This window comes from Anabrus simplex, chromosome 3 (assembly GCF_040414725.1).
Source record: "Anabrus simplex isolate iqAnaSimp1 chromosome 3, ASM4041472v1, whole genome shotgun sequence".
Taxonomy (NCBI): Eukaryota; Metazoa; Arthropoda; class Insecta; order Orthoptera; family Tettigoniidae; genus Anabrus; species Anabrus simplex.
Genome location: NC_090267.1, coordinates 239,289,380 through 239,312,339, shown reverse-complemented (window position 1 = coordinate 239,312,339; position 22,960 = coordinate 239,289,380). Strand labels below are relative to the sequence as shown.

Below are 22,960 nucleotides of genomic sequence, written 5' to 3'. Positions count from 1 at the left end.
GTCACCTCACACAGTTTACAAAATAAAATATATCCATCAATATTAAAATACTTTTCACGGAAAACTTTGCTACCTCTTGCCATCAGACCGCTTTACTTTAGGTATCTTGAAACTATACTGAACTACTTACTCATTAGCAGATACAAAAGAATACTGTGGAGGGGCACAGATTCCTTTCAATCACTCCACAGAACAAGGAAACTCATCATTGTCTATCAAGGAGAGAGAGAGAGAGTGTAGCTATTTGTTTCTTCCTCACGCACATTGAATCTTACTTTTGGCATCTAAAACAGACTCATGCTGTTCCAACTATATCTATAGAACCTTTCACTCGCAATCTGTGACAGCACATTTCTGGTAAATCCCGCTATCACCAAGTGAAGGTTGCCAAACAAACTTCTCTTCACACAGCTGCACAAGCATTATGAAATGTAGTTTAGAACAATATATAGTGAAATGTTAAATAATACATAAACACGACTTAAAATATACTCTTATTTGATAATTTGACCAAAAATGACCTAACACAAAAAAGAAAAACCTGGTTATTTCATGCTCACAAATGTTGGAAACTTGCTTAAATTAACTTTATCATGGAAAAAATAAGTCAGGATAGAAATATTACATCATAAAAGTCCGAGCCTAGTAATAACAAACCGTTTAAAGACCACTTATGTCATTTTATGAGAGGATGATGAATGACGATCAGAAATTGACACCCGCTGAAAATATAAAGCGGCCATCCTTGGACTTGTTATACTCATGGGTAATAAGAGAGTTGGGTCCTTATACTACCTGAACTAGTCTCCAAAGAGCTTCAAAAGGTCTGGGATTTCGAACGCACACAACAGATTCAAAGATGAAGCAGTGTGGCAGAAAGATGAAGAATCTCATACTGGCATGAGCGGCGGCAAGGATGGCGCACCAGACACCAAAACCAATGAAAGTGACACAGAAGATTTGGGAGTAACTTGTTTACTGGTAACTCTGTATTTCACAACAATGCTCAAATAAATTACAATTAACTTAATAAGTTTACTTTTATTTTCAAATTGGAGAAACATTCACCGAACTGTTGCAAATAAATTATAAACTTTGATTTAGACAATTTTAATTACAGTTTAGTTATTTATCTTTTGAGAAATACAAATACTGATATTAAAAAATTCTTTGTGTAATAATCGTACCCTTCTATTTTTTCAAAAAATTTTGTATAACAAGGCAACAATGTTTGTGGGTTACTGTAGTCACGTCCTAGTTCGTGAACCATGGGCAACGGCTGAGTGGCCTAGTAAGTGGTCCTGAGAGTCGGGATTCCAGTTGCTATGGAATGGGAGTGGGCATCTCGGACATATTCTGAGTCATGGCCCTCCTTGTGCTCAGGCGGCTAGGACTATACAATTCACCGGTGGTCCATAACCCATTAGAGGAGAGATCCTCACTTGGACCATGTGCAAGTAGGGTAGCATCCTGCTTCATGAATTTACCGAGCTCAGAACATTTTAAGCAAGCCTTGGACCTATGGGAGTAACGGAGTCCCACTCCCATTTGACAGGCGAGGGACTCCTTGGAAACAACTTGGCGAACAAAATGGAATTCGATGGGGAGCTATCACTATTAATGGGGCTTATGGAAGAAAGAAAGTAGAACTGGCTGAGTCAGCAAAGAGGATGCATCTGGATGTGCTGGGAGTAAGTGATATTCGGGTAAGGGGAGATAACGAGGAAGAGATAGGAGATTATAAAGTGTACTTGACGGGTGTTAGAAAGGGAAGGGCAGAATCTGGGGTAGGGCTCTTTATCAGGAATACCATTGCACGCAACATAGTTTCTGTTAGGCACGTAAATGAGCGAATGATGTGGGTAGATTTGTCAGTTGGAGGAATTAATACTAGAATTGTGTCCGTGTATTCACCATGTGAGGGTGCAGACGAGGATGATGTTGACAAGTTTTATGAAGCATTGAGTGACATCCTGGTCAGGGTCAACAGCAAGGATAGAATAGTGCTAATGGGCGATTTCAATGCGAGAGTTGGGAATAGAACTGAAGGATACGAAAGGGTGATTGGTAAATGTGGGGAAGATATGGAAGCTAATGGGAATGGGAAGCATTTGCTGGACTTCTGTGCTAGTATGTGTTTAGCTGTAACGAATACATTCTTCAAGCATAAGGCTATTCACCGCTACACATGGGAGGCTAGGGGTACCAGATCCATAATAGACTATATCTTAACAGACTTTGAATTCAGGAAATCTGTTAGGAATGTACGAGTTTTTCGCGGATTTTTCGATGATACAGACCACTATCTGATCTGTAGTGAACTAAGTATCTCTAGGCTTTGGGTAGAGAAAGTGAAATCTGTCTGCAAACGAATAAGGGTAGAAAATATCCAGGACAAGGAAATTAGACAGAAGTACATGGATATGATTAGTGAGAAGTTTCGAACAGTAGACAGTAAGCAGGTTCAGGATAGAGAAAGTGGATGGGTGGCATACAGGGATGCTGTAGTAGAAACAGCAAGGGAATGCCTAGGAACAACTGTGTGTAAAGATGGGAAAAGGCGAACATCTTGGTGGAATGATGAAGTGAGAGCAGCCCGTAAACGTAAAAAGAAGGCTTATCAGAAATGGCTCCAAACAAGGGCCGAGGCAGACAGGGATTTGTACGTAGATAAAAGAAACAGAGCGAAACAAATACAGTAGAAGTCCGCTATAGCGAGTACAGCATATAACGAGAACTCCATTATAACGATCACTTTTGTGCATCCCTTCAAAATTCCTATATTAAACTGTGTATTATCCTTCGGTTACAGCGAGAACCCTTTCGCTGACGCATCCGTTATTACGAGCGATTATGCACGCTCGATTTTTCCGCTGCCGATATTTATGCACCCAGTCATTATACTGCATTCGATCGATCATCTTCGACACCGTATCGTTTCTCACTATGCCCACCAGCGAGCTCTCTCGTCGACATTCGAAGGCAATGTCGGAGTCGATTAGTAATACCCGTCGACTGCTCTTCCGCAAGGAAAATGAAAGAGAACCTGTTTTTGTAATAAATGCGTAAATAACGTGTCCGATAACCGTTGTTAACTCGTTAAAGATAATCGCTTAATTGTAATGCTAAATACCGAAATTAAGTAAGAATGAAATGGGCCTACACCGCAAGATATGGCAGAGTGCGTCATTGATTACGAGGTTAGTTTATATTTTCTCGCGTCCGTTAAATTACGGAAAAGCTATTATCATGTAAATTTATGACGAGTAGTTTCTCTAATGGCGTTTGAAGTATGTAATCATCATACATATAGTACAGTTAAGTTAGGATAGGTGACGCTATTTGAATAACAAAATTGAAACGTTTGCCACAAAGAGCAATCGATCATCTTCGGTATGGTATCGTTTTCGCGCTAATTGCATTTGCGAGCTCTCTCTTCAACATTCGAAGGTGATATTGGAGTCGATTATTAATACCCGTCGACTGCTGTACTCTAAAGAAAATTCGAAATGAAAGAGGATAACATGTTTTCGTAATAAATGTGTAAAACAACGTGGCCTATAACAGCTGTTAACTGGTTAAAAATAAAGGCTGAAGTAAACGATCTTTTAATTTTAATGGTATACCGTATACTGAAATTAAGTAAATGTGATACACCTCAAGATAGGGCAAGGTGCATCACTGATTTCAGAGGATAGTTTATATTTTCTTGCGTCTAGTCAAATTTCGGAAAGCTATTCCCATTAGGGTTGGGCAGACTGGAACATTCACTTGTTCTGCAACATTAGGAACTTGAGGCGGAGTGTTTCAGTACAGAGTACCGAGACACGGGACACAGGACACAGGACTGTAACTCCGTCCTAGAGAGAACTTCGAGAGGCAACAGGACATGCTCCGCTTCAGCTGGATGTGCCTGAACCGAACGTGCTGTGCCAAGGCCGCACTAGATAGATTAGTTGGCTTTGGCTGTGTGTGCCTGTCGATACCGGTTGTGTGCCGCCCTGTGTTGGAGTGTCAACATATTTTCATCCAGTTATATCTTTAATTCCAAAGCGATGACCCGTATTTTTCTTGGGCTTAAAAGTTTCCTTAAAGTCCAAATTAATTTTTAACATCAACCCCCGAGAAAGTGTTGAGGGAAATTTTCGAGATATTGAAGAAAGTAAATGGAAGTTGAGAGGGAAGGAATTCGAAGTGCGGAGAGCATACGGAGGGGCGCACACTGGGACGCAGGCGAAGCAGCTAAAGCAGTGCAGCGCAGAGCAGATTTTTGTAATCCACACAAATCATTGCACCATCGCAAGTTGACAGACAGAGCAGGACAGAGCAGAGCAGGCCGGTTCTGCACGTACTTCCGCCTACCACGCAATGTCTTCGAAACACAGTTTCCTGCGCACGTGTCACGCAGTTAGTTAAGAAATGGAGGAGAAAATTACCACAGCCATTTAGTCCCACCATGTTTTGTAGGTACTATGTGAATCATGTGGACTGCAATGCAGTATGTACGTATATATGTATGTATGTATGTATGTATGTATGTATGTATGTATGTATGTATGTATGTATGTATGTATGTATGTTTGTGAGAAAATGGCTGAACAGAATTTAATGAAAATCGGTATGTAAATTCGGGAAATAAGGCACTACAGTCTAGGCTATAAATCATTTTATTCACGCTGCGTAACAAGGTAGTTTAGAGAAAGGCCTAAAATGTAATCCACCGAGCAAGTGGCCGTGCGGTTTGGGGTCGCGCATCTGTGAGTTTGCATTCGGGAGATAGTGGGTTCGAACCCCACTGTCGGCAGCCCTGAAGATGGTTTTCCGTGGTTTCCTATTTTCACACTAGGCAAATGCTGGGGCTGTACCTTAATTAAGGCCACACCCGCTACCTTCCCAATCTTCCACCCTTCTTCCGTCTCCAAAAACCTTCGATATGTTAGTGCGACGTTAAACAAACAGCAAACAAAAGAATGTAATCCTCATATATCTATGAAACAATCCATGACCCAAGTTCTCGCAACATATAGAATTTAAGACAAAGATCTAATGCTGATTATGGAGAGCATCATCGCCGACTCTGTCGCCGTCATCCATCATCACATTTATGTGAAGAGATAAATACGGAAAATCATTTATCATGTCTTGTCAAATATAAATGCAAACGCGTTCACAACAGATTGTCAATGTTGATTGATTTTAGTATCTTGTGTCTTGTGACAACTAGATGAAAATCCAGCAGTACATTTGTAAATACATATTTTTCCCTCTCCTCCACTGTGATCCTATTAATGAATTTACCATGCAAGTTGGTCGTGCGGTTAGGATCGCCTTGCTATGAGCTTGCATTCGGGAGATAGGGGTTTCGAACCCCACTGTCGGCAACCGTGAAGATAGTTTTCCGTGGTTTCCCATTTTCACACCAGGCTAATGAAGGCCTCGGTCGCTTCCTTCCCATTCCTAGCCCTTTCCTATTCCATCGTTGCCAGAAGACCTATCTGTGTCGGTGTGACGTAAAAATATAAAAAATAATTATGAATTAAATTCTTTGCTTAGTCCATATGAACGCCAAACATCGGTAACATAGAAATATTGTTCAGTCTTGTAAACTGGCGAAGGTGTTTGTTCTTATTGCGATTGTCTTAAGCTGAATAACCGCGTTGCCATCAGCACAAGGAAAATTGTGAAGATGACTAACAAAATGAGAAAAATCGCAAATGCTTGAAGAAAAAGAAAAAAGAGCCTCTTTATACTGGATGCCCCAGTATCACCGAGTCTACAGAAAACATGTTATTTCTGAAAACCGACGAGACCATGAGTGGCAATGTGCGCTCACGTCCACTTCGCAATTTCGTAAGCTTCGCGCTGTTCTGCTTTGCTCTTCCCTGCTCTGCGGTCAACTGCTTCTCAATGTGCGCCCGGCCTAACAGTAGGAAAGTACAATGTATTCATCCAGTTATATTTTTAATTCCAAAGCGACGACCCATATTTTTCTTGGGCTTAAAAGTTTGCTTAAAGTCCAAATTAATTTTTAACGTCAATCCCCGAGAAAGTGTTGAGGGAAATTTTCGAGATATTAATTACTCACTAATTACTCACAATACAGGCCAATACATTCAACTGGTGAAAATATTCTTGAATTGGTTACTTTTAAACACCTGCACTGCCATTGTAACCGTGTTATGTGTATTTTATATTGACCGAAAAAATCTTAACCTAATAGCAGCCTTTAACGTGATTATTGGGCGCGAATTTCAGTGTTCCGACTGTTCGTTCACGTTCCCTGCAGCTTTATGCTGGACCATGGCCATAACTACACACAGGCACACACCACACAGCACGTTCCGTACAGGCACACTCCCAATTCCCACTGGTGCGGAGCATGTAATGTTGCCTCTCGAAGTTGTCTCTACACTGCGATGTTACAGTCCCGTGTCCCGTGCGCCCTCTGCACAGTTCAGCTAGTAGGCGAAGGGCAATGCATAGTGGCGCTTCTGATGGGACAGAGAGTCAGAGTCTCTGGCTCGCTTGAGAATGTTTCGGAACAATTGACACTCGGTGTTCTGGAACAGCGAAACATAACTGAGCACCGACACCTTGTGCCGAAACAGGGACATAGTGCCCAACCCGAATTCCCATGTCATTTTTTTTTTGCTATTTTCTTTACGTTGCACCGGCACAGATAGGTCTTATGGCAACGGTGGGATAGGAAAGGCATAGGAATGGAAAGGAAACAGCCGTGGCCTTAATTAAGGTACAGCTCCAGCATTTGCCTGGTGTGAAAATGGGAAACCACGGAAAACCATCTTCAGGGCTGCCGACAGTAGGATTCGAACCCACTATCTCCCGGATGCAAGCTCACAGCTGCGCGCTCCTAACCGCATGGCCAACTCGCCCGGTGTGTCAATTTTTAACGAGGAGGTTGTCATTTCTCCACATGCGTTTCAAATAGGTTTTCATGATAGGTACATAGCCTATACGGTTATTAAATAGATTAGGTGAAACCGTTTGAAGAAGAAAACTGAAATGTTTGCCACAGAAGCCTCTGGAGTGATACCATATTTCTCAGAATCTAAGACAACGGTTTTTTTTTTTTTCAGAATCTCATGTGAAAAATCAAGGGTTGTTTTGCATTCGCGGCCTGATAGTAATGAACACCACTGGCAATTACCGCAGTAACCACGCTGTTTCTTTTCACCCCGCCGTGCGCACAGATAAAACTCAATGACAATAAACGACCGCCTCTTTATCATGCATCGCTAGCCGCGGTGACCGGTTGTACAGTGCCTGTGTGTAACGTCACTGGATCTCGGGAAATAGTGAAGAGAGAATGACATTCTATTATCCTCTACAAAAACGTTTCTTAAATTTGCAGAATGGCATCAAAACATGGGCGCCTCCGAATTCTTAGAAAGGCCACGGCTACTCAATACCAGAGTTATATCATGTCTGCTGTACCTGGCGCTTAGTAAAATTAAGTTTTATAGACAGCAGGAATATTTTCGTGATGGATCGTCGTATTGTAAAGACACGTGGAACAGGTATGGCCGGCAAATTTTCAACGGGTTCTCGTCGATGTAATGATGCCAATTTTAAGTTAATGGCTATTAAACACTCAGAAATGTATAATAATTGTGCAGCCACAAGAAAATACGGCATATGCCTAACTAAAGCCAATATCCGGCGTTACCGCTAAGAAAAAGATAGCTTAAAAATGCGTACTGCATAAAAAGTGCATTCAGTGGCCCGCAACAAGGACGCTTTAAAGAAGCCGAAGATGAAATTGTGAGGTATGTGCACAAAAATACAAGGGCGGAATTGTCATACCGCGGCGCAACAAACTCGTTCGTTGATTTTCAAAGTCCGCGATTAAGACCTATACATCGCTAGCCGCTGAAGTTGGCCGAATCCAGCAAGCAAGACGTGCGTGTAGCGGCAGCCAGTTATATCTGACGCTGAGTGAAAGTAACAGTTTTACAGTAAGCAAGAATATTTTCCTGATGGATCGTCGTAGTGTAGAGACGCGTGGAATGTGTATTTGCCGGCAAATTTTCAGCGACATCCCTTCGATCTTATGATGCCAATTTTAAGTTAATGGTTATCCCGCTGAAATAAAGATTAATTGTACAGCCGCAAAAAATACGACATAACTAAAGCCAATGTTCAACGTCCACAAATAGTTTTAAAATGCTTACTCTATAAGAAAGACATTCATATGATTTTACAAAGCACTATTAAGCCTCATTAAAAATTTTTGAAGGAAAAAGTGGGGGTCGTTTTGAATTTGGGGAAATATGACAATATTTTTTTTCCCGAATGAAATTAAACACGCTTTCGCGTAGTATCGGATTTCGAAAAACAACGAACAAGTAAGCCGTATTGTGGATATTATCCGTGAAAACGCAAGTTTTTAATAAACTGATTGCCATTTCATACTGATTTTAATGTGATTGGGGGTTTTCCCGAATTTTACGGATATAACGACAATCGGCTATAGAGAGTAAATTTTTCGCCGTTGTGAATTCTCGCTATAACGGACTTCTACTGTAGTTGTTGAATCCAAAAAGAAGTCATGGGACGATTTTGGTAACAACCTGGAAAGGCTAGGTCAAGCAGCAGGGAAACCTTTCTGGACAGTAATAAAGAATCTTAGGAAGGGAGGGAAAAAGGAAATGAACAGTGTTTTGAGTAATTCAGGTGAACTCATAATAGATCCCAGGGAATCACTGGAGAGGTGGAGGGAATATTTTGAACATCTTCTCAATGTAAAAGGAAATCATCCTGGTGGTATTGCAAACAGCCAAGCTCATGGGGAGGAGGAAAATGATGTTGGTGAAATTATGCTTGAGGAAGTGGAAAGGATGGTAAATAAACTCCATTGTCCTAAAGCAGCAGGAATAGATGAAATTAGACCTGAAATGGTGAAGTATAGTGGGAAGGCTGGGATGAAATGGCTTCATAGAGTAGAGCATGGGTTATTGGTAAGGTACCTTCAAATTGGACAAAAGCAGTAATTGCACCTATCTATAAGCAAGGGAACAGGAAGGATTGCAACAACTATCGAGGTATCTCATTGATTAGTATACCAGGCAAAGTATTCACTGGCATCTTGGAAGGGAGGGTGCGATCAGTCGTTAAGAGGAAGTTGGATGAAACCCAGTGTGGTTTCAGACCACAGAGAGTCTGTCAGGATCAGATTTTCAGTATGCGCCAGGTAATTGAAAAATGTTACGAGAGGAATAGGCAGTTGTGTTTATGTTTCTTAGATCTAGAGAAAGCATATGACAGGGTACCGAAGGAAAAGATGTTCGCCATACTAGGGGACTATGGAATTAAAGGTAGATTATTAAAATCAATCAAAGGCATTTATGTTGACAATTGGGCTTCAGTGAGAATTGATGGTAGAATGAGTTCTTGGTTCAGGGTACTTACAGGGGTTAGACAAGGCTGTAATCCTGCACCTTTGCTCTTCGTAGTTTACATGGATCATCTGCTGAAAGGTATAAAATGGCAGGGAGGGATTCGGTTAGGTGGAAGTGTAGTAAGCAGTCTGGCCTATGCTGACGACTTGGTCTCAATGGCAGATTGTGCCGAAAGCCTACAGTCTAATATCTTGGAACTAGAAAATAGGTGCAATGAGTATGGTATGAAAATTAGCCTCTCAAAGACTAAATTGATGTCAGTAGGTAAGAAATTCAACAGAATTGAATGTCAGATTGGTGATACTAAGCTAGAACAGGTCAATAATTTCAAGTATTTAGGTTGTGTGTTCTCCCAGGATAGTAATATAGTAAGTGAGATTGAATCAAGGTGTCGTAAAGCTAATGCAGTGAGCTCGCAGTTGCGATCAACAGTATTCTGTAAGAAGGAAGTCAGCTCCCAGACGAAGCTATCTTTACATCGATCTGTTTTCAGACCTACTTTGCTTTACGGGAGCGAAAGCTGGGTGGACTCAGGATATCTTATTCATAAGTTAGAAGTAACAGACATGAAAGTAGCAAGAATGATTGCTGGTACAAACAGGTAGGAACAATGGCAGGATGGTACTCGGAATGAGGAGATAAAGGCTAATTTAGGAATGAACTCGATGGATGAAGCTGTATGCATAAACCAGCTTCGTTGGTGGGGTCATGTGAGGCGAATGGAGGAGGATAGGTTACCTAGGAGAATAATGGACTCTGCTATGGAGAGTAAGAGAAGTAGAGGTAGACCAAGACGATGATGGTTAGACTCAGTTTCTAACGATTTGAAGATAAGAGGTATAGAACTAAATGAGGCCACAACACTAGTTGCAAATCGAGGATTGTGTCAACGTTTAGTAAATTCACAGAGGCTTGCAGACTGAACGCTGAAAGGCATAACAGTCTATAATGATAATGTATGTATGTATGTATGTATGTATGTATGTATGTATGTATGTATGTATGTATGTATGTATGTAAGGCAACAATTGTGCAGTGAAATACAGTATTATTGCCATACATTTTGGAGTTCTACAAACAGGATGAAACAGAATCAGTAACTGCAGAATTTCTTATTTGGCTAAGTTCTACAGATACTGCTGCAGTTCATAAGAACGCAATTTTTGTCAAAGAACACTGTCAATGCTTCGTCGAGCTCACTACAAACACTGAGGGCTCCACCTACCCAACAACACATGTATGGGAATTTAGAAAAGCTGAAGACTCATTTCATAAATCTAGAGGTGAGTATGTTTTCCAGTGCCATAAAGACTGCATCAGATGGACTTGGAACCACTCAAGCAACTGGTGTTAAGACATCATTCAGGCAAGTGGCTGTAAAATTGTTGCTGAAACTTAACATCCTGACATCAAGATTCATCCAAGAATTTATTTGAAGCACTGAGTATTAGACCCCGCAGCAATTTTGTTGATTCATTCACAGTTGCTCATTTAAATCTCCTGCTGACGCTAACACGTCGGCCAAAAGGAGTTGTGATTTAATTCTGTACATTTAATTGGAAAACAATTCATATCTTCGAGCATTTTTATGATATTTTTATGAAACTAAAACTACAGTGACTGTGAATCTTTCCTCCAAGTACTTAGAAAGTTACAGGCTTATTACATCAATATGCAAGGTATTTTTATATCAGAAACATATTTTTCTTTTTTTTTAGGTTAGTTGGAAGAAAATGCCAACAGTAGTTAAAAATTTGTGTTCAAACTGTACAATCTATGTGGCCAGACATTTCTGCTTGCCTTACGAAAGAAACCCATATAGATTTCAATGTCAGCAATATCATTTCCTCATTCCGAATTTGTAGGGACCTGAAAAATTAGCATCTATCTGTTCCAAAATTAGCATCTATTTTTTCAAAATTAGCTTCTATTTACAAAGTTAAAATAATCGCACGGTATTATTAATTGTAACGATTCCAAGTTTATGAAGTGCAATTATTGTCCTTGGTTCCCACACAATACAAATTAATTTTTCAAACAAAAGCATTGACACTTTGGCATTGCTTTTTTCAAATTGCACCGTATGTCTGTAACCACTCTGTTGTAATGAGACATGCATAGGTGGAAAGAGCATTTTGAAGACCTCTTGAACCACGATTCGATTATTGATGAACAGGTGTATGATATATTAAAACAAGCTCCCATCAATGAAGAACTTGGCTCCCCACCAACACTAGATGAAGTTTAGCATGCTGTCAATCAAGCAAAGCGTCACAAAGCCTCTGGTCCTGATGGTATACCAGTGGAAGCTCTCGAAGAAGGTGGTGAGGAACTAATAAGACACATACATGAACTGATTGTCAAAATTTGGAGCAGAGAAGAAATGCCTCCTGATTTCAGAGACAGTCTGATAGTTCCCACATTTAAGAAAGGGGATCGAACAAACTGCAATAACTATCGGGGAATATCCTTACTGTCGTGCCTGGGAAAGCTCATTGCTCGAATCTTGGCAAATCATATTGTACCCCTGGTGGAGAAATACTTCCAGAGAGTCAGTGTGGCTTCAGGCCTTCTAGAGGAACCACAGATATGATATTCACAGCTCATCAACTTCAGGAAAATGTACAGAACAAAATACAGTAGACCCCTTTATATTGCCATTATTGATCTTACTAAAGCATTTGACTCTGTGAACCGAGAAGCTCTGTGGAAAATTTTAGCTCTATATGGCCTTCCGCAGAAATGTATTGCCATCTTGAAATTGCTCTACACTGATATGATAGCAGCTGTCATTGGCAATGGCTCTATTGGAGAGCCATTCCATATCAATACCAGTGTCAAGCAAGGCTGTGTGATAGCCCCCACTTTGTTTTCCTTGTATGTTGCCGCTGTCATGGAACTTGTCAGAGATGATCTCCCTCCAGGAATTCATAAAACTTACAGGATGGACGGTAAACTTTTTAATTTGAGCCATTTAAAGGCAGGAACTCGGACTCGTCTGCAGCATTAGTTGAGTTACAGTACGCTGATGATAATGCTGTCGTGGCTCAGAGACAAGAAGAGCTTGTGATAAACCTGAATGCCTTTTCTGCTGCGTACAACAAGATCAGACTCAAACTGAATACCAGAAGAACGCAGATCCTATACCAACCAGCCCCTGGGGAAGGTCAAAGAGATATCAGTGTCAAAATTGATGGAGTGAGCCTTCAAGTTGTAAACACCTTCCCATACCTTGGCAGCACCCTCTCATCAAGCGCAAATATAGATTCAAAAATTCATCACATAATTAACCGTGCAGCAGCATACTTTGCTAAGTTAAGATCTTGAGTTTTTGACAATCATGATGTCAATATCACAACAAAGATTCTTGTGTACAATTCTGTTGTAGTTCCAACCTTACTCTACGGATCTGAATCCTGGACATGCTACAGTCGACACCTTAAGAAGCTGGAACAGTATCATCAACGTTGCTCGAGGAGATTACTGCAAATAACTTGGCAAGACAGGCGCACAAATATCGGCGTTCTTGAAGAGGCACACACCACCAGTATAGAATTGATGCATTTTAAGATGCCAGCTACGATGGACAGGGCACATAGTTTGCATGCCCAATAATCACATTCCCAAACAAGTGTTTTACTCCAAGCTATCAGTAGGTAAACGCTGTGTAGGCGGTCAGAGGAAGCGATTTAAAGATGTAATCAAGGATAACTTGAAGAGATTTAACATTGACGTTGATAACTGGGAGAACTTAGCCCTTGACCGTTCATCCTGGAGATCACTAGTCCATTACGGCACACTGTCTTCTGAAGAAAACTGCCGACGTACAGTGAATGACAAGAGGCAACGTAGAAAAGAAAAAGAAGTGCTGAGGAGACATAGAAATAACATGACTGCTCCACCTGGGACTACCTGTCATCACTGTGGCAAATTGTGTAACTCCTGCATTGGACTGTATAGTCACCTCCGAACGCATAGATGAAGAGGCATCCTGCCTGGAAGACAAACCTATTTAATGTCAAAAACTTCATAAACGGCCAGTTCCTTTTTAACTTCTCGCCGGTAACGTGGTGCTTGAGGTCCGTTTAAATAGAGATCTTTCCAGAGTTACGTTTGACCACCTGAAAACATTGTTTTGCATGAAATCTCACCTGTCAACCTACGGCCTCAGTCCACTCACATTTTTTAATATACTACTGAAATATAGGTTCAAAAACCATTTTATACCCTACTAAGTCAAGCTATTTAAGTAAGATTTAAGCAAGATACATGCCTTGAAAGTTTTTTACTTGATTCTAAAAATCCGACCAATTTATGATGGCTCTGATTATAATCCATGAGGAACTATTTTTTACAAACATCGGACAATAAAATGGGTCTTCCCTTTTATACTATATAGTAATACTCTGAAAAAAAAAAATTAGCTAATAATGTATATATACTAAAATCTCTCTTGATAGAACGTTCAAAAAGATTTTATATATTGCTCCAAGGTTAATAGTTTAATTTTAATCAGCTGTTTAGATGGTCAAGAGAGAAGATGTTACAAAAACTTGTTGGCTACCGTAATTCTATACGTAAGTACAGCATTTAACATTACCAGATGATAGAAATGCACAGAGCTGTATATAGAACAATTTTACCTCTTTTCTAGAACTTTATTATGATATATATAGGAGATATTTGTGCAGTCAAATGTTTTATGTTATGACACAATTATAAATTGCTAGGTATTTGAGAAGGTTTATCTGTGTACATACATATGTAATTTACTCAATGTCCTTGTTTGCTTAACCCTAGGCTGATGATGGCATAAAAAATGCCAAAACCGGTACCTAAAAATTGACAATAAAAATGTGACATTTTAATTATATCACATTTGAAGTAGGATTGAACAGGTGGAGAATCCTACCCTTCATCTTTGAATGTAAAGACAAACCTACTCGATTACGAGAGTTTTCTATCATCAATGAGACAATACGTGCTCGCTATCTACATTATTCCACAACAACTCAAGACAGTATTTAGCAAATATGCTGAACTCTGTCTGAACTGCATTTAATGCAAGCATGACATCACATTTTTCACTTTCATCTGGGTTTGAATTGCACATTTCAGAGAACAGTATAACCAGACCAGATATCGTTTCGTGAGAGATCTATTACTCCAAACAATTTCTCAAGCTCATCTAATTTATCAGTGTTATTCAAAATTATATTTTTTTGATACAAAGTTTGAGAAATTGACACAAACTGCTTATGGTTGGGGTCTTTAGCTTTCAATGTGGCTAGCTTGCACTGTGAAGAATGAGCAGCTTCGACAAATGTGTCTCTACATGCAGCCTGCTGTAGAGAAGTGAGCTTAATCAAAGCATCATTAGTTCCCGCAGAAAAATTCCCCTCACAAATGGAGGTAAAACTGTGTCAAGGTTATGCAGTTGGGGGTAAAGGAGATGAGAGGTAGGATACAGAGACCCTTCAAGTTCAGAAAGTAGGTCAACCAATCCAGCTACATGATCTGTGATAAAAACCATGTGGGAGTGAAGCCTATTCACTTCTCGGTCACTCAGGTCAGTCAGGTACTTAATACCACAGTTGTTGATGTCTTTCATGTCAGACATCTTGAAAAATGTAACATCAATAAAGTAAGCACTCAAATAGAAGACAGCCTGAAACCAGCTATTCCATCAGGTTATGACAGGTGCAGGAAAAAGCTTTGCTTCCTTTGAAGCACCATACTTTGATGTTAAGAAATGTAAATAATTATATTTTCGCTTTCTTGTGTTCAAAAATGCAGATTTTACCACTGCAACCACATGATTTAAATCTGTCATCACTGCGACCCAAATATTGCCAACCAAGCTGAACTTATGTGCCCAGCACTGTACATGCATTAAATGATCCCCTATGACCACACTTAATGTTTCATAACACCGGGTCATGTACAGGGTACTGTCACTAACAAACACTAACAAACATCACATGGTACACTATAATTGCGCAGAGCTTCTAGAACAGCAGGAGAGCAGTTTGTAGCATTTCCTGCATCAAGATAGTTCACAGAAACAACATGCAGCTCTCTTTTCGATCCGGCTGGGACTTGGAATATGATGATAAAAACACAATGGCCCTTTCTATCTGTAAAATGAAATGTTATATGGCTTTTCGTGCCGGAATATCCCAGGACGGAATCAAACCCGGGACCCCTGTGACCAAAGGCCAGCATACGAACCATTTAGCCATGGAGCCGGACATTCTATCTGTAGCTTCATCACAGAGTATGTTGATGTTCTTCCCCACTAGAGCCTGTGCTGTTCTTTTCTGGTGGTCAGATGCAACTTCTAGAAAGGAAGAAAGACCTCAAATTGTAACAAAATAATTTAAATTTACTGGATCAATTGGGTACGGGCAAGATAGTTCAATATGGAAATCGCACTCAAATTCGGTATCCTTCAATTTTGTGCGTGGTTTCGATGTTGTAATACCTAAACCGTAGCCAATCAATGAAAATCGAAAATTACCCGGTAAATATACTTCACGTAGAGTTCTCACACATGGCAGGTCTTCATTTGAAAACTTAGTAATCTAGGTTCTTAACTCTTTGCTTTCCAACTTTTCCAGAGGTATATTTGCTGTGCGTTTCGAGAAATTATCTCTGGAAATTTTTTGTCGTTTACAACTATCTAACTGTGTAAGCACAGAAGACTGCTTTCTTTGAGACGTACTAGCAGCAGGGGTTGAACTTTCATTATCGTGTCGCTTACCCACATGTTTTTCAGATTTAACATGTTTCATAATGCTATATTTTTTCCCCACCCAACTCGGCAATTACAATACCTGCAAAACACTGTCGCTGAATCTGTGGCATATACACCATCTTTGCATATTGCTGAGCCCTTTCGTGTGCAGTTTTTGTCGTGCACCCCATAACCTAAATGATCGCATCGACTTTCTACTCTTCACTAGTTACAATTTTGAACAACAGGAAAACAACGCTGCGTCTATCTTGTTATTTCCGTGACACTCGATTTATACTCCAATAATAATCGACACAGATCTTATTCCCCTTGCTATTCCCATTGTAAATATCGATTAAAGTCAGCAAGCAACAATCGATCGGCTACTTTTCTTCAGTGATCGGAACAGTCGAAAGATTTATGCACCATATTTTGAGTATTTCTGACGATTTTGCCAAAATATGTTTTTGCCATTTTCGCAGAATTCGCACCAAAATCGCATATTCATACTTATTTTGCATGTTGGTCACAATTCGCATTGTGTCGCACTTCTATTTACGCGTAAAAATTATTTTATTCCACATTAGAATTACCGTAGGCTTGGATTCAGTACAAGATTTAAAAATTCGCATTTATTGCAAATGCGATTTTTTCAGATCCCTACAAATTAAGATATGCTGGCTATCACTCGCAATGAATTATAAGTGCAGACAGATGCTGTCTGACACATTTGCTTACCTTGTAATAAAGATATAGACCTATAAATAGCATGAGATTACAAAAATAAAGATATGACCAAAAAATAGCTTGTGATATTATACAAATTATATACCATGAATATTTAGGTTCAATCAAGATCACTCGTAACTATGGCAGCAACAAGTCAAGGCCATTCGAGCAGTTCACGATGTTTAGGGAGTATACAAAATTCCCTTGAAAAGGGAAAAATTTAAAAATCCACCTTAGTCAATACAATATTGTACATTATACGTTGCCAATATGGACCACTGTGAACCCGAGATTCATAAACTGTAATGTTTTGGGACTGTTAGTAGTGTAGAAATTATGACATTTTGTTGAAGATGTACTAAACAATGACAGTGATATTGATTTCAGCTTTGGCGATAGGCTAACATTACATCTCCAAGATTCCCTCCACAGACAAGGAAAAAAAAAGCCAGTGATTTGTGTTGTGTCAGAAAATAGGTGTTAGGTAAGATGTAAAAACAATGTGTGCTGCCTACAGAAATGTGCTGTTGTGCTTCAACCCCTGTTTCAAGTCATACCATGCTAAAATCAACATTTTATTAGTATTTCAAGAAAAGTATTTTTTCCAAAACATCTAGTAAAATACAATGCACATTTGATAAAAGTAATGTGCAATAAATCTACGTCCATAACGTGGGGCGGGCATTTTCTGCTCAACTACAATTTATCGTCCATAACGGGGAATGGGTTAAGGGAAGTGAACCCCTCCTTTCTTGCTGACGTTGGGAATTTGCCTGCTTTCCAGGGAATGGATCAACAAGAAATTGTGTCTGGTTTCTGTGAGTTACAGAACTGTGTTGCTAAATGTGAATCAGAAGTCCAACTGAACATGGTGAATCTTCTGAAAGCAATGAGAGGTACGAAGGCAATTATAAATGAAAAGTGCATTAAAATGGTTTGTTGACTGAACGATTCTTTTCTTTACACAGCAATGTCATTACGATTCTTTTCTTTACACAGCAATGTCATTACAAACAGGAGGAAAATTTAAAAGAGGAAAATGTTACTATTATGTCAGTTTTTGCCTTCTGAGGACTAGATACTTTTGTATTACTACCAGCAAAATTCACACATTAAGGTTATTTTTGTAAATTTTGTAAATACATGATTTTTGAAAATTACATTGCTTTTTTTCAGAAAAATTAGGAGAAAATAACTTCACCTTTTTTTTTGGCCAGTTGCTTTACGTCGCACCGACATAGATAGGTCTTATAGAGACAATGGGATAGGAAAGGCCTAGGAGTTGGTAGGAAGCGGCCGTGGCCTTAAATAAGGTACAGACAGCCCCAGCATTTGCCTGGTGTGAAAATGGGAAACCACGAAAAACCATCTTAAAGGCTGCTGACAGTGGGATTCAAACCAACTATCTCCCGGACGCAACCTCAAAGCCATGTGCCCCTGACTGCACGGCCAACTCACCCGGTACCTCACCTTTTACCGGTCCCTACTTATCACTATTTCACCTACTTGTGAGATAGTCCCAACTCATGTACAGCTTGCAGTACATGCTCCAGAGTTGACTTCTGATCCTTGAGAATATGCGTTGCTAACCTCTGAAGTACAAGAGCAATGTTGTATAATAATACTGTATCTTGTGGAGCAACCCGCCGGGCCTGGAACAAACAACATAGTATTTAAATCAAAAGAAATGAACCTGTTAATCCATAGTATTAATCTATCCAACAGCAACATTGTGAACTGAAGTGATATAAATTAGGAAAATAGGTCTTTAGGGATGCCTATGCAAGTAAAGGATTACAAAATTGCTCTGCTAATATGATCACAAGGATGATACAATTATGCCTACAACAACAACAAAAATAGATCAATTTATGTAGAACCATACTGTAAAATTAGGATATGACAAAAAAGCCATGACGATAATCATACCAAGAATTAAGGCTGGCTTACAACTAGCAACTATTCGTTCAAGACAGTTGCTGTATTTCTTGGCCAACCATCAGACATGACCAAGTACGTATCTACACGCACAACAGATTTTGAGTGAAACTTCACTTTCGACTTAATTCGGTACAGAACATTTGCAAAATGAGTGGTCATCATAAAAGGACAATGAGCAAAATTTTCACGGATCATACCACACGTATTATTCCTACATTAACCAAGCTACAGATGATGAGGTGGAGAATGAACAGAAATGGATATGGACTAGAAAATGGATCTTAACCCTCTGCTGGCCACGTGCTAAAAGCAAAAGGCTAAAACATTACACAATCTATTACGATGTATCTGTCAGATAAGGGTACAATGTTGCCTGAAAGTACTCAAATTTGTTTTACGAATTTAATTTGTTAGGATATCTCAGAACATTTACGGCATTCACTCACTTTCGGAGAGTTTGTTAAGACCCTTTCTAAATAATAAATGTATCAAGGACATACAAAAATAATATACATGCACAACTTAGAAAATACTATTTCATTTTCATGACCACAAACAAGGTTATAGTTGAACGGTCCATCATTACCATATATACACATCTTACAAGGAATAATCAACCATTTTCAGTAAACAATTGGTTTAGTTGAACATGCACACACACAGTACACAATCTACCATACAAGAGACTCAATAATACATACAAATACATGTGTTAGGAGGGGGACAGGGTTCGGCAGCCGGCACAATTCCTATCCTCTCCGCAAGATGGGGGCTTCATTCATTCCATTCCTGACCTGGTCGAATGACTGAAAACAGGCTGTGAATTTTCATTTTCACTCACATTCTTAAAAATTCATAAACAGATATACATGTGTTAGGAAAGAATGCAATCAGCGATACTGATCTCTCTATGTTTCTTGTCATGTTAACTAGCCTCACTCACTTCACAAGATGTACAGATTATTTAAGCATGTTTCAGACACAAATACTTCTGATATTTTACGCATGTGTACTTCCTCAACCTTGTCCGTTGCGACTCATTCCGGCACGTAGAACATCGCTTACATTTTTCCAGTTCTGCTTTCTTGTTTCCATCCATAGAATTCTCTTCTGCTTGTTTACATAGTTCCTCCCCTCCTCTGAAGATGTTCATTTACCAGTTCAGCAGATAATCTCTTCAGGGCGAGTTTGAGAGTTTTATCTGGTTCTTGTTACCCACATAGTTTATCTAAGAATTTATTCCACAAATATTGAGCATTGCATAAAATATTACCAACAATCCCATTGCCATTGTAAGTGGCAGACATTTTATCTACAACATGAATTGATTTTGTTCCAATGTAAAATGTCGCAATTTCTGGCTTTTCCTGTGGGCCCGTCATTACATCTATGGCATCATCATAATGCAAAGACGATATCAGAACAACATTCTTTTATTTCATGGGTACATAAGAAACATAGTTGTCTCTTTCCTGAAGGCAAACAAGCTTGATCCTTCTGGACTGGTTTTAGCCGATTCAAATTATATGGCAGCCTTCTCTTTTGAAGCTCAAAAACCAGGCTGATGTCTGAAAACCAGTTGTCTGCCGTAATATTACGCCCTGTTCTACAAATAGTTTCTATCAGCCTTCTGACTACATCTGTTGGTTTATTGCTGATATTATGAAGAATGGTTTCTAAGTAAGTACCATTTTGATATAGAAAACAGTAACGCAATTTCTTAAACAAAACTTTTTTATGTGTAAGCCTGTAACTTAAACTACTTCTCACTGTAAGTTCTAAGTATATTAAGGCACTTGTCATATCGTAAAACCAGCTTCTGAATTCCATCCTCATAGAAATCTGCCACCTGATGTGCCAGCCATTGCAGCACAGTCGTTTTTAGGTAATCATTGTCGTGGCACTGACCTCCTAAATGCTTTCTCAAGTGCAGGAACAAGTCGTAGACACTAGGCGCTACGTCAGGACTGTACGGAGGATGATCAAATTGTTCGCAAGCAAGTGAAGCAATGAGGTCTCGGGTTCAATTAGCCATGTAAGGTCGCACATTGTCATAAAGCAAAAGAATTCCCCTTGTGAGCATGCCATGTGTTTATTTCGATTGCACAACGGAGTTTATGTAAGGTCCCACAATAAGTCTCGGCATTTATTGAGTCGACAAACTTGACCATATCGGTCCTTAATTGGTCTGTATTAACTTGTAATAATAATAATAATAATAATAATAATAATAATAATAATAATAATAATAATAATAATAATAATAATAGAGCCTCCGTGGCTCAGACAGCAGCGCGTCAGCCTCTCACCGCTAGATACCGTGGTTCAAATGCCGGTCACTCCATGTGAGATTTGTGCTGGACAAAGCGGAGGCGGGACAGGTTTTTCTCCGGGTACTCCGGTTTTCCCTGTCATCTTTCATTCCAGCAACACACTCCATTCTCATTTCATAGCACCTATCATTCATTAATAAATCACTTTGGGAGTGGCGACCCCATCGTACTAACAGCCTATATGTGCTTCATTCATACATCCCTGATCCGGTCAATGACTGGAAAACAGGTTGTATGATGATGATGATGATGATGATGATGATGATGATGATGATGATGATGATGATGATGATAATAATAATAATAATAATGTACAACGGGTGATTATTTAGCCTGCCCTGTCAATATATTATTTGAATTATTTATACGCACGTTTCGGGAGCCTTAACTCCCTTCATCAGTGTATTTACATCAAAATCAACCTTATCCGAGTCTGAAGATACAACATCATATCATATTAACATTAAGCATTGTCCTGTATACCCTCAAATATAGACCAACATAATTATATACACTGCTTTTTTTTGTAATGTCTGTTGTAACCCAACACGTAAGACGTGGAACATATTTAAAAATACTCTTGAACAGTTCACTCATTCCTCCTATCCTTTACACTCTGATTACATGTATCATCACCTTGGATGGATCCATTAGCTCAGTCAGACACTAATTTTAAAAAATGTTACTTGTCACTGCTTGTATTGTCACTGCCACTAGGAATCTACCATCTTATAGTCCAATTTTGACATCTTGTTGAAGTTGAGACCCTTTATAGGATGCACTGATTTATTACAAAGTTGTATACGTATTAAAATTTAGCCATGTATGTGCCGTCAGGGCAGATGACGTTATGCTCAACTGTTGCAGGACTAGACTTTTTAAAACAGAGCGAAACAAACCTCCCGTTGTTTCTGCAAATGCTCCTCTAGTACTATAAAAAAGAAAAAGCTATGTTGCATAGTTAAAAATGTATGTTAAAATTATTTTATAAATATACATTATTAGGACTTACATAAATTGTTAAAGCGGAGGAAGCCTATCTGCTCGCCGGCCAGCCACTATCAGAATGTATACTACCCATGTAACCTGACCATTTAAGAGGAGGGGAAGGGGAGGGGGAGAGGCGGGGAGTGGGCTGGACAGTTATAATAGATGCTACCTATTATCCTTTTTCTTTCTCCTCTTAAATAGTCAGGTTACATGGGTAGTATTCATTCTGTTAGTGGCTGATTCAGGGGGAATCTGCACCAAAAAAGGCGAAGACAGTTTCTTCGTTCGGAAAGGTTATGACGACTGTCTTTTAGGATTCGCAAGGGATAATCCTCATCAACTATCTGGAAAAGGGTAAAACTATTACAGGTGCATATTATTCATCTTTATTGGACCATTTGAAAACCAAGCTGCAAGAAAAACGCCCACAATTGGCCCACAAGAAAGTCCTTTTCCATCACGACAACGCACCAGCACACACCTCAGCAGTTGTGGTCGCAAAATTAATGGAAATAGGATTCCAACTCGTTTCACATCCCCCCTATTCTCCAGACTTGGCTCCCTCGGAATACTATTTGTTCCCCAATTTGAAGAAATGGCTGGCGGGACAACGATTTTATTCAAACGAGGAGGTGATTGCAAACACTAATGGATATTTTGCAGACTTGGACAAATCCTATTATTTGGAAGGGATCAACAAACTAGAACATCGTTGGATGAAGTGTATAAGCCTAAAACGAGACTATGTCGAAAAATAAAAAAGGTTTACCTCAAACACGTAAGTAGTTTTTATTTTTGCATGGACTTTTCAA

The 22,960-nt window shown here is 39.5% G+C and overlaps 1 protein-coding gene across 1 annotated transcript in view; it reads right to left on the bottom strand.

The window, feature by feature from the left end:
* The window catches only part of Ctr9 (RNA polymerase-associated protein Ctr9), a 346,065-nt gene that overhangs the window by 162,121 nt on the left and 160,984 nt on the right, over nt 1-22,960 (bottom strand). Inside the window, exon 14 of the mRNA XM_067142937.2 lies at nt 18,391-18,536. Coding sequence (XP_066999038.1) covers nt 18,391-18,536 — 146 coding nt within the window. The remainder of the gene's footprint in view (nt 1-18,390; nt 18,537-22,960) is intronic.